The 15,035-nt window shown below is 41.2% G+C and overlaps 1 protein-coding gene across 2 annotated transcripts; it reads right to left on the bottom strand.

Annotated features, from left to right (window-relative positions):
- Nucleotides 1–5,694: 5,694 nt before the first annotated feature.
- Nucleotides 5,695–12,150, bottom strand: MSH4 (MUTS-like protein 4). Of its 2 annotated transcripts, XM_086519512.1 has the most exons (25): nt 12,020–12,146; nt 11,666–11,863; nt 11,543–11,578; nt 11,354–11,466; nt 11,214–11,259; nt 10,992–11,038; nt 10,809–10,916; nt 10,039–10,114; nt 9,849–9,921; nt 9,587–9,732; nt 9,423–9,508; nt 9,141–9,280; nt 8,873–9,015; nt 8,663–8,713; nt 8,498–8,561; nt 8,291–8,434; nt 8,140–8,210; nt 7,943–8,001; nt 7,708–7,864; nt 7,032–7,084; nt 6,853–6,951; nt 6,598–6,712; nt 6,391–6,513; nt 6,059–6,269; nt 5,695–5,976 (listed from the first exon to the last, which is right to left on the bottom strand). In XM_086519512.1, exons 1-24 carry the CDS (start codon nt 12,113–12,115, stop codon nt 6,105–6,107), a joined length of 2,409 nt encoding a protein of 802 aa, XP_086375638.1. In that variant the 5' UTR covers nt 12,116–12,146; the 3' UTR covers nt 5,695–5,976; nt 6,059–6,104. The 2 variants fall into 2 exon arrangements, with proteins under 2 accessions (XP_086375638.1, XP_086375637.1); XM_086519511.1 differs by lacking the exons at nt 10,992–11,038; nt 11,214–11,259; nt 11,354–11,466; nt 11,543–11,578 and having other exon boundaries at nt 9,849–10,114; nt 11,666–11,859; nt 12,020–12,150.
- Between the last annotated feature and the right edge of the window lie 2,885 nt (nt 12,151–15,035).

The raw sequence follows: 15,035 nt of genomic DNA, 5'->3' as shown, positions 1-15,035 counted from the left end.
TTGGTAAAGAGTGACATCTGCAGGATCACCAGCATCATGTAGACTCAATTTCAAACTTGTTTCCATGGGAGTGGCAATAGGTTTTCAATCCTCAAGTCCAAACTTACATAGCAATGTCTCTATGTAACTTTTCTGACACAAGGCAATACTACCATCACACTGCTTAAATTGTATGCCCAAGTAATGATGCAACAGCCCCAAATCTTTCATCTTGAAAGTAGCATTCAAATCAGCCTTAAATTCAGCAATATGTCTCTCATTTGGTCTAGTGAACAGCAAATCATCTACATAAAGAACCACAACAAGAAGTACATCACCCTCACACTTTACATACAATGTGCTTTCTGTTGGACTGTTACGAAAGCCTTGTTTGACCAAATGAGTGTCAGCTTTCTCATACCAAGCATGAGGAGATTGCTTCAACCCATACAAAGCCTTGTTACATTTTCACACTTTGTCCTCTTGTCCTTCTTGACAAAACCGCAAGGCAGCATTACATAAACTTCCTCAAATATGTCACCATTCAAGAAAGCAGCAACAATGTCTGATTGATGTACATCCCAACCAAAATGAGCTGCCAATCCACATAGAAAATGCACAGTAGTCATACGACAAGTCGGAGCAAAAGTCTCTTCATAATCTGTGCCTTTTTGTTGTGCATAACCCTTTGCAACAAGGCAAGTCTTATGGCTATCGATCTCACCATCCGGCTTGTGTTTCAATTTGTGAACCCACTTTCTACCAATGGCCTTTTTGCTAGGAGGCAAATCACATAAAGTCCATGTGTCATTTTCTATAAGTGCATCATATTCTGATTACATGGCAGCCATTCAATTTTTTGAATTTTGTGCTTCATCAAAAGACAGAGGTTCCTCAACATCATGTAAGCTAGACGCCAAAACATAACAATCTGATGCATAAGATGCATGGCGAGAGCCTGAACGAGTACGACTAGACAAATGTGCATCCAATTTACTGTCACGCAAAGTGTGCACCATCCATTTTGGTATACCTCTAGCCTGCTCATTTTTAGCCCTTTCCTCATCAAGTACATCATGTACATCTACATCAGTAATAGGCTGATCTATAACATATTCGAAAATCCCCATAGGCTGTACATTTGCCTCATTGGAATTTACATTCGAACTTCCACCACTGAAAAGAGGCAACAAAGTGTCATAAATGTCCTGTGAGCTTACATGATTGTCTCTAGTACATGACAACAAAGGCTGAACAAAATCTTCCACAAACACTACACCCCGTGAAACCAAAATACGCTTTGCTTGCGGATGATACAACCTGTAACCTTTGCTTTCATCACTATAACTAACAAAAATACATTTGACAGCCTTGTCATCCAATTTTTTGCGATGCACTTGTGGCACTAAACCATAAGCCAAACAGCCAAAAACACGCATGTACTCAATAGATGGCTTTCTATCATGCCATGCTTCATATAAAGTCATAGACTGCAACGCTTTCGTAGCACACCTGTTGAGTACATAAGTGGCACACATGACAGCCCCGAGCCAAAATGAATGTGGTAAAGCTTTACTCTTGACCATACATATTGCCATTTTCATAAGAGACCTGTTTTTCCTCTCAGCAACACCATTTTGTTGAGGCGTATATGGCACATTACATTGGTGTTTTATCCCACGACTAGCCAAAAATATATTAAAGTCATGAGACATATACTCCCCCCCTCGATCAAAAAGGAGGGTGCCCATAGTACATTTCGATACATTTTCAGCCATAGCCAGACATTGTTTGAAGCACATAAAAACTTCGGACTTCGCTTTAAGAGGAAATACCCATGCATGCCTGGAGTAATCATCATAAAACTCACAAAGTACAGGTAATTGCCCAAGGACGGAGTTTGCATTGGCCCACAAACATCACTATGCACAAGCTACAACCTGCATGTGGCCCTAACTGAACCATCCTTTGGAAACTTAGAACGTTGCATTTTACCCAAAATACAGCTTTCACAAACATGTTTTAGTATGTGCTTCAAGAGGCGGCAAAGAAGCAACCATATCACATTTCTGTAAACGCAGCAAATTGGCAAAATTCAGATGTCCAAAACATGCATGCCAAAGTTTTGCATCTGAAATAGCCATTGAATCTGCAACTGCATTTGCAAAATTTTGTCCACACTTGTCATACAAAGTGAGCTTATACAGCCCACTACACAAAAGGCCAGATGCAACAATTTCATCACCAAAACTGAGATCATGAACTGTACATCTGTCATCAAAAATTTGACTACAAGTCCAAGTCTAACAAGTGCAGATACAGACAAAATATTCTTCTTGATCCAAGGTACATAAAGTGCATCAACAAGTGTGAAAGAACTGCCATTTGCAGCAGTAAGCACAATCTTTCCAACCCCTTGAACAGGATAAGAGGCATTGTTGGCACAAGTGACTGAATTTCCATGAGGGACAGACTCAAGAGAGGTGAACAATTCATGATGTGAGGTAATGTGCTTTGTAGCACCGCTGTCAAAATACCACACATGTGAATCTGCAGCAACTGACAAGCATGCATCATGGACAGTCGGATTGTAGGTGTACTCTACACTAAAAGCCCATTCTGCATCAACATCAGCATTACAGTCTCCTTTTACAAAAGACTCAACAATGGCTGCATTTGTAGTGAAACTAGCATTTGCAATGGAACCACCCTCTTTCTTCTTAGCCTCTTTGGCCTTCAACTTAGGACACTGCTTGATCAAATGATCATTAGCTCTACAATAATAGCAACACATCTTCTTTTTTCCCTTATCACCAGAATTTCCATACAAATTGCTGTCAGCAGAAGCATTAGAAACAAAAGTTTTGCCACTCGCAACAGAACCATAAGAAGTGGCTGCATTGCTATTACCACCCTTTCTTTGAGAAGCAATAAAAGAACTGCACGCTGCCTAGTCGTGTTTTTTCTGGAAAGTGACTCTTGCAACAACAATGTGCATAATGCATCAAACTTGACAACTTCAGGATTTCCTTGGGTCATTAGTCCCCAAGTACTATCAAAAGTTTGGTATGAATCTGGTAAGGCATCAAGAACAAGTCTGCACAAGGGAACTGTCTGAAATGACTTCACCTGCAGAAATAAGTTGCTCATTGATATCCTTGACACCAGCAAGAAAAGTGTCCATATCATCTTCCTCATGCATAATCTTCGATTCCAGCTCTTTACGCAGCAAAGCAATTTTAGCCTCATTGCGGCTTGCATAAAGACTTGCTAGAATATCCCAAGCCTGTTTTGCAGATTTTGTTGAACGGATGTGAGGAACAATGGTGCGCTTCACAGATAATGCAATCAATGCATGAGCCTGCGCATCCTTTACATCCGAACAAGCTTGTTCTGTCGTAGGCAAAACAACTCTAATAGCAGCAATCCTTGCAGCAAGACCTGCCACATCCTCAACGTCACCTATCCTCAGAACTAGGACATACATCAATGCCCTGCACAATATTCCAGACGCCCTTTGACACAAGAACATGTTGCATCATGTAAGCCCACATAGGATAATTGTCCCCATCCAATCTGTCCTCAGCAGCAAACATCTTGAACACATCTGTGTTGTTGTCAACCATGGTAAATGTTGCACCTGATGTGAAAACTGTCCGAAAAGAGGAGAAACGAAGCGGGAACAACACGTGCTATATAGCACAAACCGTAGAATACTATAAGGCACCTGTTATGCAGAAAATGGCACTGACAAAAATTTTGCACAAAATGACGAAATAGCCTGTGTAGTACTGCCTGTAGTGGAAACGGAGGCCGAAATGAGCCCGAATCAAAATCTGAGCAGTCTAAGCTCTACGAGCTAACCCGAAATTTTTGTCAACCTGTGAAGGCTTACCAAAGCTCACTGAAATCGGATAAAGCGAGTGGGCGTGTGCTGGAGCAGCTGGCGACTAAGCCCAGGAGGATGCAACCTGCTCTGATACCAATTGTTGAAATTAGAGTTGTAAAGAAACGCACACAGCTTGGAAAAGACGAAGGAAGCTCAAGGCACACAATAGAGAGTGTGTTACTTAGTGTGCAATGGAAAGATAGATAGCCCTAGAGTGATGGACGTATATACAATGCACGAAGGAAAAAACCTCCTAAAGAGGGAAAAAATGCCCCGACGGACCTAGTGTGTTCACACACATCACTACCACATGTATGTGGTAACAAGTCCATGATATCTTTATGCTCCAAACAGTGGCACCCTCTTCACCTACAGAAACATCTTCAGCCGTACCCTCTCCACACCAAATATTTCAGCACATGGAATTTTTGTGAAGTTGCCCAATGCAAACCATACCTATTCTAGCAACTACCCCCCCCCCCCCCCCCCCCGCTCTCTCGCCCCTACCCCACCATCCCTAGTCCTCTCTCTCTCTCTCTCTCTCTCTCTCTCTCTCTCTCACACACACACACACACACACACACACACACACACACACACCCCCACCCACCTCTCTCACCCCACCCCTACCCACACACACCACTCCCCGCTCCCCTCTCTCGCCGTATCCGCTCCTACTCGCCCTACCCACCCCTAGCATGTCTAGTTGTCGTAATCGGATTTTTTGCAATTTAACTTTTTTTTTTAAAAAAAATTCGAGTAGATTTTCTCCTTCTCCCCCTCCTTTCAACCAACTGTTTTGATTTTTCAAGACTAAGCTTAGAAAATCACCCACCTCAAGGCTAAGCTGAGGCACACTTTTCCCAAACATTGCTCCCTTCCCTCTTCTCCCCCTATCCTAATCCTACTCTATGAAAAATCCTTCTTGACTATGTTCTTAGATCCCATCTTCCTTCTCCTGGTGTTGTCAATGGAGATGACAACCTTGCTAGGATGTGTGTGATGGCCGAAACCTTATGACTGTATTTTTCCTCTCCTCTGCCTCCAATTATCTTGGTCTACATAGCAATTGCTAGTGTTTTCACTCACCGGGACAATGAGTGGTTTTATGGCGACAACCAATAGTAAGACTACAGTCACACTTGCACACGATAGGCAATTAGTTACATTTGGTTTGGGGTTCACACTAGACAAACTCTCGCCTAGACAAAAACACGTGGTAGAGATACGAGCGGTGGTCTAGTGGACATCGTGGCCAGACCACCATCACATAATTTGGAGATAGACTTAGCTAACTAGGATATTTTGCTAGCCGGTGGTCAATGGTGGCTCTTTAGGATGGTATATATGTGTGATTGATACTAGTCATCATATGCTTCATCTACTTTCTATGGTCTAGCATATTGTGTCTTGTGTCTAGCACCGCACATTTGCAATCTCCTTGCACATTAGGGCCTCTACACCCCTGTTGTACCTGTGAGTCATGGGCTTGGAGCTTGAGTGTGGTGAGTTTGTACAGGTTGTTTTGAGTCTATTGTTGTGTCTTTAAGTTGCTATGTCCATTGTTGTGTTATGTTTTCTTTCTATTGGAGTGAGGCTTCACGCATATTGCACTCAGGAGCACCCACAGTAGAGAGCAAGACACACTTTTCGTGCTACACTCTGTACACTATAATCCATTGTCAGTAAACATAAAGTTGATTCCAGCATTTTATTTCACAGCAATGGACGTATTGAACAGAGAGGAGAAATTTTAATGTCTTAGGACGATTCTGCCCAGAGAGAGAGAGAGAGAGAGAGAGAGAGATTTTACCGTGTAGGAACAATTTCATATGAACAATTGAAATCTTCTTATTTTTTAGTTTGTCAATGGGTCCATTTTCACTCCCTTCATTTCACAGCCTTACATGGCTTGACTTCCCTTTCATCCTTTTTGTTTTAGAATGCCTAAGTGAACCTTCACCTTGTTTCAGTGGTGTCTAAGATTGATGGCCTTGCATTTCTGTACATCCTTTGCAAACACCTGGATCAGTGGATTGCCAATATGTGCAAATCTTTCATGTACTAGTGCATGCGTTTCTTGTGCTGCATGGACGCATTCACCTTACCTGCCACATGAAAATCCCACAGTCCATCAAACATTTTCATAAGTAGGCAATAGAAAGAGACAAGCTGGCCAAAAATATGTACATGAAAAAGGAGCACGCCACAACCGTGTAGCAGCGCCGGGCCAAGTTTAGCTCAACTCTGGAATAACCCCATCCTTAAGGTTCTGCAAATAACTTCGAAGGTTCTCTTGACTTAGGTTTGCATACTTCAAACACAAAAGCCTCTGAGCTACATGGTACTCTTTGCGCAGCGGAAAGGTCGTAGAGTATCCATCTGTTATCCTTGCAAATTCCTGATAAGAGACCACCTTTCAGTACTAATAGAAACTAAGAAGCATTCCCAAACCCCCTTGCTGCACAAAGGAGAAAAGAACATTGGCAATACACATGAATATTCATAACCAAAATATGCACCTTATCCTTCAGCTTCTGTGTGATCGTTTTTGCTTGCCCAATGACTTCTGCAGGGAATCCGGCCACTTCCGAAAGCAGCAGCCCATAGTGTGGAATGCTGGCATGGCCTTCTTTGAGAAAAAACTACAAACTAAAGATTGTGAATGCTTGCGACACGTTTGGGCAACAAAGAGTTACGATAACAGAGGACTCAGCTTCAAGGAAAACCTTGAAATCAAGCCTGCCATTTGTGACCTCCACATTGAAATGGCAAACTTTGACATTGGGATACAGGCTGGGAAGTTCTACCAGTCTTTGCATGTGGGTTGCAAATATTGTGTACCTGCGAGGACAGGGCTCAAATCTTGAGAAGTCAATTGAAACCAGGCCAAGAGCACTATCACACCTTTTCTACAGCCACATGGGTCGTGGATCCTTCACCCTGAAGTCCAAGAAAGGTTGCCACCCCCAATTTTAACTTACGCCTTTGTTGACAACAAGTATTCACAGCAGCTCCAGGCAATGGCCAAGCCATCCACTGATGATGTTGCTCTCCCCAGTTCATCGAGCAGAACTAAGCTTCTGCAAAAGCTAGCTATCAATGTCTAGATCTGCATGGGATAGACATGCCTGCCCTATTTCAACTCCAAAACGTTGGTTACCTTGGAGTTACATTTTGCAGGAGAAAAGCTGTTTCCTTCATCTCTGTCATGAACTACAGACAAACAGAAGACCTGAGCTTTTGTAACATCTTAAAAACTAGCTTCCAAAACTATGGTGTAGTAACTCCTGCAGGGTCCACAACCGGCTTGAAAGTGTGGCGTTCTTCCTACCTGCAGCTGGCCTCTGCCAGCATGATCATGGAACCCACTTTATTGTGGAAAGAAGAAACACATCCATGTACAGAAAGCTATTAATGCTAAACTTTAATAGATCGTAAATTCAGCTAATCTGCAGAAATGTTGCTAATTGGACACTGAAGTATTTGAACCTGCATCTATATGTGGAATAAACGAAGCAAAAGCATATGTTTGGCGACATAATGCCAGGCCCAACCGAATCAACACTAATTGTTGGTAAACAAATGTAACACGCTTAAGTGAGTCATATACTAAGTATGCAAAAATGGTTTTTTATGAGACATTCAGCATGCATAGAGTATTAATATATACATCGAACTCATTCCTGTGAACTGAAGGAAAGCAAACAAACAAGCATTCTCATCATGTAAACATGCCCGCAAAAAATGGCTGCACATACCTATACATTCCGATATAATTGTAAGCAATAAATGCATTGAAAATTCGAAGCTTTATGTAAGATGCTAAGAATTCTTACAGTGCTGGAGTTAAACTCAGGGCTATCTCCTGAGCCTATTCGCGTAAATATATGGTCCACAACCCGAAAAGACGCAAAGTGAGCAGGAACAAAGCATCCAATATGAGCCAAAATTGTAATTAACGCAACTTGACGGAGATAAGTACTTTTTCCACTCCTGTTAAACACACACTCTCTTAGTTTTTGTAATCGGAAAGTCAAATTTCCATTTAAAACAGAGATGAATCCACATTACATGTTTGGACCCGTTACAAGAACCATGTTTGAAGCTTCTGAAAGGAATGTATTGTTTGGCTGCATCAGAAAGCCATCAATGAGAAAAAGAAGGATAGAAAAACAAGCTGGAGTAAGCGCGCCATGAAAAAAGTAGTCTCTTCGCTGTAAGAGCCAGTATAACCATTTCTATTATGCATCTGAATGCAGCAACTCTACCACAAATTGTTCTGAACGGAGTACTTCCACTACAGGGTGCCGTCCAGCCTCAATAGCAACAGGTCCATCCTCTGTGAAGGGAAAGAGTTCCTTAACAGACTACTGATTCCGGCTGACACGTATTAAGCTAATAGAATGCTTGGAGAAAAACCTGTGAATTCAGGACGGGTGTAGCTACCAACGTCCTTGCTTGCAACCATAGATGCAAATGAATTCACAATCATGTCGAGAAGAGATATAGACTCTGATAATAGTGTGAGGAGTGCTACATCTTCCCTGATTCTATCAATGATCCCTGTATTAAAACAGATGAGCTTGTGCAGAGAAGGAAAAAGCTTATTTTCTTGTAGCATTTAACCTTCTAAACATATTTCCGTCCTGTGGTAGCACTCTGCTGCAGCTTCTTTGTTTCTGATGTTAAGCTGTGGCAGATAAAACAATCTTGCATTAAGGACATTCCTACGTTTAAAATGCAAAATCCTCAAAGTTGAACAAACATTTTCAAATGGTATAAGGAGCTTACGGAAATTAACTCCTGAGTTGAACAATGAATATTCTTTCCTTGTTTGGTCACCTATGACAAATAGGTTCAAAACCATGAGGAGCTGCAGATTTAAAAATAAGCAAAGAAATACCAAGTTTGAATAAGTGCAGACAACTGCTCATCCATAGACCAGTGTGATCATCTAAACAAGTCAGTGGATTGCGCAAAACAATGTACAATCTTCTGTACCTGAAGAAAAATTCTTGGAAGGCCTTGCTCGTGGACATCTTTTTCTGGTATAGTGATATAAAATCCCCTCTTGCTGTTGAATGGCATCTTTAAATTTGGCAAATCTAATGTCTCTCTATATTTCTTGGCAAGTGCATGAATCGCTATTAACCCACCGCCAACCCAACCCCCCCCCCCCCAAAAAAAAAAAAACAAAAGAGAAAAAACTGAGTGCCTTATTCTCATCATGGAAAAACGCTCAGCAATTGTTGCTAGATAGAATAATTACCTTCACTAGTTTCACAAAATGCTCGTCTTGCAATGTCCAGGAAACCATCAATTCCAGACTTGACTGCAAAGCACTGTTGTGTCCTTGCAACAAATGGAGCTCTTGCATGCAGCACATCATCATCAATGACTTCCTCAATTCTGTAAGCAATCAAAAAAAATCCAGTGCTTACAGCTCAAACAAGAATGATTTAGCCGTCGACAGGATCTATCCTCACGAAGTTCGAGCACATGCTAAAAGGGCATGTATGTAGTAGATACTCAACGAGGTCCAGCTGTACACCTTTCATGTAGAGCTTTAAATTTGGGAAGCTGGCACACGGACTCTCTGATGTCATTGAGAAGGAGGCTTCTTCCTGCCTTAAGGACCTGGAATCTCAAAGAGAACCTATTACTTGAAAAGATAACACGAACCTAAAGAGTAATGATTGACTGCTGCAAGTTTACCTCTGCAAGAGCAGGAAGAACTTCAACTGCTTCTTTGAGCAGGATAATACTAGCAACAAGAGCTTGACTCCTTTTTGTGCTAGAAGAATCTGTTGCATTATCTACAGTTTTCTTTTGCCGAAAACAGAAGTGACAAAGGACCCGATCTTTGTGTGAACAGAAATTCTTTGTTAGCTTGCAGACAAATACCAACAACTTGCTTCGCAATGAAATTTCTTTTGTACAATTGTGAAATAAAGTGGCATAACGACCTTGAACTTACCAATGTCCTTAGGGAACTTCAGGAGGACTTTTGAAAGTCCAAAAAACAACTTTTCATTACTCGTTAATTCCTCCTTCAAACTCACCAAGAGTGCAAAGACGACAAAAAGTGTGAGAATAAAAGAAGACCATTCAAATAATTCACAAGTCATTTGGTAGCGATTTATAAGAACCATTTGAATCCTCCTTACTAGACAATCGAGACGAGTATTTACAGTCACAGCATCCTTCAATGGCTGAAGGAGATTTGCTCGGAGAAGCCTTGACCTACAGTTAGAAGCATCTAAAGACAGTTAACCAAATATACACACAGGCTTAAAGGATTGAAATTCTCATATACTTAGTTCCTTGGCCAAACATCGGCTGCAGTGACATCATCGTAATCAAGACTAAGAAGAACCATTGCAACATGTTAAGAGGCGAACAAAGGGGAATCCTAAGGTTATAATACAATTCGGTTCATTCATCATCGTAATCAAGACTAAGAAGAACCATTGCAACATGTTAAGAGGCGAACAAAGGGGAATCCTAAGGTTATAATACAATTCGGTTCATTCTGTGAGTTTAATGTGACAAACTACCCTCAAGGCACAGTTTGACACACAAATACATTCCTTTGGCCTATGCTCTTTGAAGTGCCAGGCTAGTGCTTCTGTATTGAAATTGTAAAAAGTTTTCAAAGCTGAAAGAGATCTTGTAACAGAAGAAACCAATGACGGTGCACACAAAGTAAACAAATAGACAGCACCCACACATGGAGCAGTTTAGCCATAACATCCAGCTTCCTAACATCACCTTCAAGTTAAAGTCAATGTGCATACCACATATAGTGCAACAGCCTTAAACCACCCGACCAAACAGAGTTGGCAAGAACATCAAAATATGCCAGCATTTTGAATGGCTCTTATATTCTGACCAGAAAAGGGCTTCAGCAAATGATGTTATGTGCAGAGTTGATTACCCGCCAATGGTCTTAGTCGTATTGAGTGATCGGAAAAGACTGCTATACTTTTTGTTGAGTAGTCCCATAGCAGGTACCAAGGGCTCAATCACTTCCAGGTTCTGCAAGCTGCAAGATGAAACTTTCAGCACCATAATTTGCCAGAGTTCGCAAGTGTCGTCATCAAAGCAAGGTTCTGAATACCTTGTCGAATCAATACCCATATGATCCGCTGATCCATTAACAGTAACCTAAGGTACGACCTTAAGGTGATCAGCTCTGCTCATTCTCAACGCACAGGTCAATTGAGAATCTCTTTATATCTAATTATTTTCTGGTCTCAAGCTCGGTACAAAGACCCAGCAAATGAGTCATGATGTTGCAGCATTCAAAAGAATGAACTAGTTACTGATGACAAAAGCTTGCCTGAAGTGAATGATGGATAACAATAACTCCTTTCTCGTTTTCCACCCTAAAACACAACCTTATATTAAACAGGGAAGGTTACGCAGAACTATTTAGTCACTGTGGTGCTTTTAGTACTTGGCTAAGGAAGAGAATCGAACCATCTAAGAACAGCAGCTGCTGCCCCTAGGCAAAGATAGTACTGTTTGAAATACCCATCGAGACTAAAAGCCGGAGGTTCTTTGGCTGCCAGATTCTTCACCATGATAGCACCCTGGGCCACAGTAAAGGATCCATATATAGAAGACGTTTTGATTCTCCCTTTGATTTGCAGAGAGGGAGGAAAATACCTTAGTATCATCAAAACAGCCACGTGCCAAAACCACCTGAGCTTAAAGAATGGATGCCATTACTACGTGTGAAGATGAAAACCAGACATCCCAGTAGGCTGACAGAAGGAAAATGCAGCTAACCTTCTTAGCTTGCACACGATTGAAGAGTCCGAATGTGCCTGCCAAGCCTTGCAGATTTGTGCCGGAGGGCGGCACAATGATTTCAATAGGGTCGAAGAAGTGCAGCAAAGTAGTAGTGTTTGTATAGGAGCGGCTCGTTTCTATGAACTGTGACAAGTGAAGAGATGCGCTCCTCAGGTCGAAGGCAGCCAGCCCTACCTGAGTCCAAGCACAATGTGCCAAGCGTACACACGCGCAAAAGTTCTTACATGTAAGGATGCATGCAGCGAAACAATCTCTCTCTCTCTCTCTCTCTCTCTCTCTCTCTCTCTCTCTCTCTCTCTCTCTGTGTGTGTGTGTGTGTCTGTGTCGTACCTCCTTCGCTCGATTCTCAATAATGGCCACAACGATGTGAGATTTTGTAGCCGAGGAGTCTTGCTGCTGCGCCTGCTGGAAATGCTCCGCTGCCATATCCCGCGAGCCCGTGTGAGTGTAATGTCCACGCGAACTCACACTTGGCCAGGTCTGAGAGGACACGAAAAAAATAGGGAAAATTACCAAAATACCCCTCTAATTTGTGGAAATTCTCAATATACCCCTCAAATTTCAAAAATTCCCAAAATACCTTGTATCTATTTTCGTTGGTTCTTCAAGATTTTCTAATCTTTATTCTTGTTTGACAATTGAGATCGGTTTTTAAGTGCTTAGAATGTAATATTTTACAAATTACCTCCCAAAAAAAGGCAATTATGTCTAAAAATAATGAAGGAATTCGTCTCCAAAGCCTACATAACCAACTCAAATTTTAGTTTTAGCATCCTGTATGGTAGACAATCACTCTTCTTATGAAAAGCTACAAATTTTTTTGTTTGTGGAGAAATTTACTGTCACAACCAGGGGTATTCTGGGAATTTTGAATAATTTGAAGGGCATTTTGGGAATTTATGACAAATTATGGGGGTACTTTGGGAAGTTTTGAAATTTGAGGGGTATTTTGGTAATTTTCCCAAAAAAATAAGAGAAAATTACCAAAATACGGTCTAATTTGTGGAAATTTCCAAAATACCCCTCAAATTTCAAAAATTCCCATAATACCCTTGTAACTATTTTGGTTGGATTGTTCAATTTTATAATCTTTATTTCTTTTCAACAGTTGAGATCCGTTTTTATGTGCTTAGAGACGAATCCCGCTGGTGCTTTAATATATTAGTAGTATTACGGGTTGAATAAATAATCCAGGTGGTCCTTCACAAAGTGTGAAAAGAAAAGTTTGAACTCTCACTTACCAAATTTGTTAAGGAGGTGAAAGTGCATATTCGCGAGGAAGAGGGAGTGATTTGTGATTGGTGAGTATGTTTTCTAGGCTCTTTATACAAACAAATTCGAATGGATTTGTAGCTCTACTATTTTAATCGGAGTTGTCTCCCTCGTACCACTAAAGTGATTGACATGATGGGTGACCACTCTATTAAGATATTAAGTAGATCTCACAAAATTTGTGAGTGCACAGTGAGACCCGGCTCTTAGCATGTAATTTGTCACAAATTATCTAGCAAAAAAGGCAATTATGTCTAAAAATAATGAAGCAATTCATCTCCAAAGCCTACATAACCAACTCAAATTCTAGTTTTAGCATCGTGTATTGATAGACAATTAGGCTTCTTGTGAAAAGCTACAATTTTTTTTATCTTTAGAGATATTTAATGTCATAACCAAGGGTATTTTGGGAATTTTTGGAAAATTTGAAGAGTATTTTGGAAATTTATGACAAATTATTGGGGGAATTTCCACAAATTAGAGGGATATTTTGGTAATTTTGTAACATTTAATGGCCTAGTAACTTGTGTGTACCGGAAAATAGCATGAACATAGTGAGCATTTCATTAGAATACATTCCTAATGAGATTAACAAGAGTGCTTGGGTGGAGAGAGCAACAAAAAGCATAACACCCAGTTAGATAGCATAAACAATACTTTAAAAGAGAGAGAAATTAAGCAATTGACAACAGTTGAGGACCGGATTTGCATGGAGCCGGTCCCCCCTCCAAAAGGCTTTGTATTATGGTTTCTCCCATCAAAAGAGACATTTTACAATACAATTTCTTGTGTTCCTTCAATACTAGCTAGTGCAATGAAGATGGAAACTTCATGCACTACGCAAAACACTTATCAAACACAACATCAATTCCCTCACGGTCTCAGACCCAAGACCTCACACACCTTCGAAGATGGTGAGAGCTAGCGGGGTATGAGAGTAGATTGAGAGGAAGAAGGAGTATTCTTACAAGAAGGATGTACATCATAATCACTCATATTAGCATAGCTTAGCTTAGTAATTAGCATGGTAGAGGAGATGAGCATGCATTGAAGATTGGCTCTTGGTTGGATTTGCATCACAAAAGCCAAGAGTTGTTGGTGTAGGCCCCCCTTCTCACAAGCTTGGAGTAGGTGATAAGCTTTCCATTAAAGCTTAAGAAGGAGAGAGAGAGTCTTCTTTACTTCACACATGAGATTCTGTGTATGTGTGTGTGTGTGTGTGTGTGTGTGTGTTAATGCCTTGCAAAAATCAGCCCCCTCTCTCTCTTGGTCGACCCCTCTTGCTATTTGCTCTTGCTAGCATCCTATTGGACCTCCCTAGGCTTAGCCAATGGTAATTAAGCAGCATAAGTGATAGCCTTCTGACATGTATCCCCCTTTCCCCTTTGTGAGAGCTTTAGGTAATTATTTAATTCAACTAAACTCTCATTGGACCCCTTTGCCTTCTGGCCAATAGGAATCAGGCAAGCCATTGGGCTGTTGAATGCTCATTGGTCCCCTTGGGAGACTGTCCAATAGTCTTCTAGAGAGCTTAATTCTTATTGTTTCTTTTATTAAGTGTTTTTAAATTAATTAAACTAGATTTACTCTAGCCTAATTCTCATTGGTCCACCTCCAAGGCCATCCAATAGGAATTGGGTACACCTCGTGGGCATCTGGGCTAGGGAGCTGACATGTGTCCCTCATTCCCTTTGTGTAAAGGGAGCTTGTGTGTGTGTGTGTGAGTTTCTCTCTCATCCCCTACTTGCAAGGCTCGCCCCCTCCTATGTAGGGATTGGCAAAGACTTTTTGTGACGCACACTAAGCATCCAATTCCCCTAGTGTTTGGACACAACCTTTGAATTTTGGAACCTTAGCATTTTGGAAGTCTTAATGGGTTGAACCTTAGGGTCTTTTAAGCCCATTGTTGCACATTTCTCTTCTGCAGATGGCCCCCCCTTTGGATCCCTATTTTCCCTCCTTTGGATCCCTATTGTGGCCCGGTCTGCTAGCTTAACCAAGATTCTAGCTTTTTCTTCTCTGGCACTTCCCCATATTAAATGATCAGTTTAACATGAGAAAATCATTTAGGAGA

Source organism: Adiantum capillus-veneris, chromosome 9 (genome assembly GCF_014529385.1).
Source record: "Adiantum capillus-veneris isolate H3 chromosome 9, ASM1452938v2, whole genome shotgun sequence".
Lineage (NCBI taxonomy): Eukaryota > Viridiplantae > Streptophyta > Polypodiopsida > Polypodiales > Pteridaceae > Adiantum > Adiantum capillus-veneris.
This window is presented reverse-complemented; position numbering and strand designations above follow the sequence as displayed.

Bases quoted from the DNA above. Each gene is read 5' to 3' on its own strand.
- MSH4 (XM_086519512.1), bottom strand. From the start codon at position 12,115: ATGGCAGCGGAGCATTTCCAGCAGGCGCAGCAGCAAGACTCCTCGGCT. The intron at 8,714-8,872 runs GTACAGAAGATT...TATTTGTCATAG, and splicing joins TTCCAAGAATTTTTCTTCAG to GTGACCAAACAAGGAAAGAA. The intron at 6,514-6,597 runs GTTTTCCTTGAA...TTTAGTTTGTAG, and splicing joins ATGGCAGGCTTGATTTCAAG to TTTTTTCTCAAAGAAGGCCA.